The sequence below is a fragment of the Microtus ochrogaster genome, unplaced genomic scaffold (assembly GCF_000317375.1).
Source record: "Microtus ochrogaster isolate Prairie Vole_2 unplaced genomic scaffold, MicOch1.0 UNK49, whole genome shotgun sequence".
Classification (NCBI taxonomy): domain Eukaryota; kingdom Metazoa; phylum Chordata; class Mammalia; order Rodentia; family Cricetidae; genus Microtus; species Microtus ochrogaster.
In genome coordinates, this window is record NW_004949147.1 from 2,390,750 (window position 1) to 2,391,641 (window position 892).

The window sequence follows — 892 nt, forward strand, 5'->3', positions numbered from 1 at the left end:
TTGTGAGCCACCATGTGGTTGCTGGGAATTGAACTCAGGACCTTTGGAAGAGCAGGCAATGCTCTTAACCACTGAGCCATCTCTCCAGCCCCGGTCTCTTAGCTTTAACAACAGCATTCATCTCTCATACTCAGTCTTAAAAGGTCTCCCTTCAGTAAACCCTTCCCTCCCCCGGCCGGGTTGATTTACCCTCCAGTGACTGCTGCTTTAGACTATTCCAGTCTGGTTAGAATACAGCTTGACTCCCCTGGATTTCAACAATGCTGCTATTGTTTTCTGTGGGCCCTTCAGCAAGTTACTTAACCCATCCACACCTCATTTTGTGAGAGAACAAGTTACTAATTCTAGGCTTTTGATTGTCAAATCTAAGCTTTCCCCAACACACCACACTGCCTCTCCACGTATAAACCTGCCATGCCTCTATTTCTTCTCGATTCTACCCTCCTGGTACAGAAATGACTTCCCGTTCCCTCCTCCTTAGCGCAGAGCTGGGGGCTGACTCACCAGCACAGATATACAAGATGTCACTGCACCAATTAAGATAATAGGCCCACAGGAACTCTGAATCCATGGTGCTCTTTGTGTACCATTCCACCTGGGCCAGAAACAGGTTGAGGCAGAGGAGCAAGCAGACAGCTGGGACCAGAAGGAAAGATGTCATAACCTATCAGCATCTTCCATCTGCTTTGACTGCCACCCCCAGCTCCTCTTTCATTTGCAGAGATCATATCCATGGCGAAGATCAAAAGATTAAAGATGAGAGAAAGAAGGGGTCCACCCCTTGGTATAAGACAGTTAAGGCGCCTGGCGGTGGTGGCGCACGCCTTTAATCCCAGCACTCGGGAGGCAGAGGCAGGTGAATCTCTGTGAGTTCGAGACCAGCCTGGTCTAC

The 892-nt window shown here is 49.2% G+C and overlaps 1 protein-coding gene across 3 annotated transcripts in view; it reads right to left on the bottom strand.

The window, feature by feature from the left end:
• The window catches only part of Tmem202 (transmembrane protein 202), a 30,122-nt gene that overhangs the window by 510 nt on the left and 28,720 nt on the right, over window positions 1-892 (bottom strand). For all 3 annotated transcript variants that reach the window (XM_013354600.2, XM_026777226.1, XM_005369500.2), the window contains one exon: window positions 505-636. In XM_013354600.2, coding sequence (XP_013210054.1) covers window positions 505-636 — 132 coding nt within the window. The remainder of the gene's footprint in view (window positions 1-504; window positions 637-892) is intronic.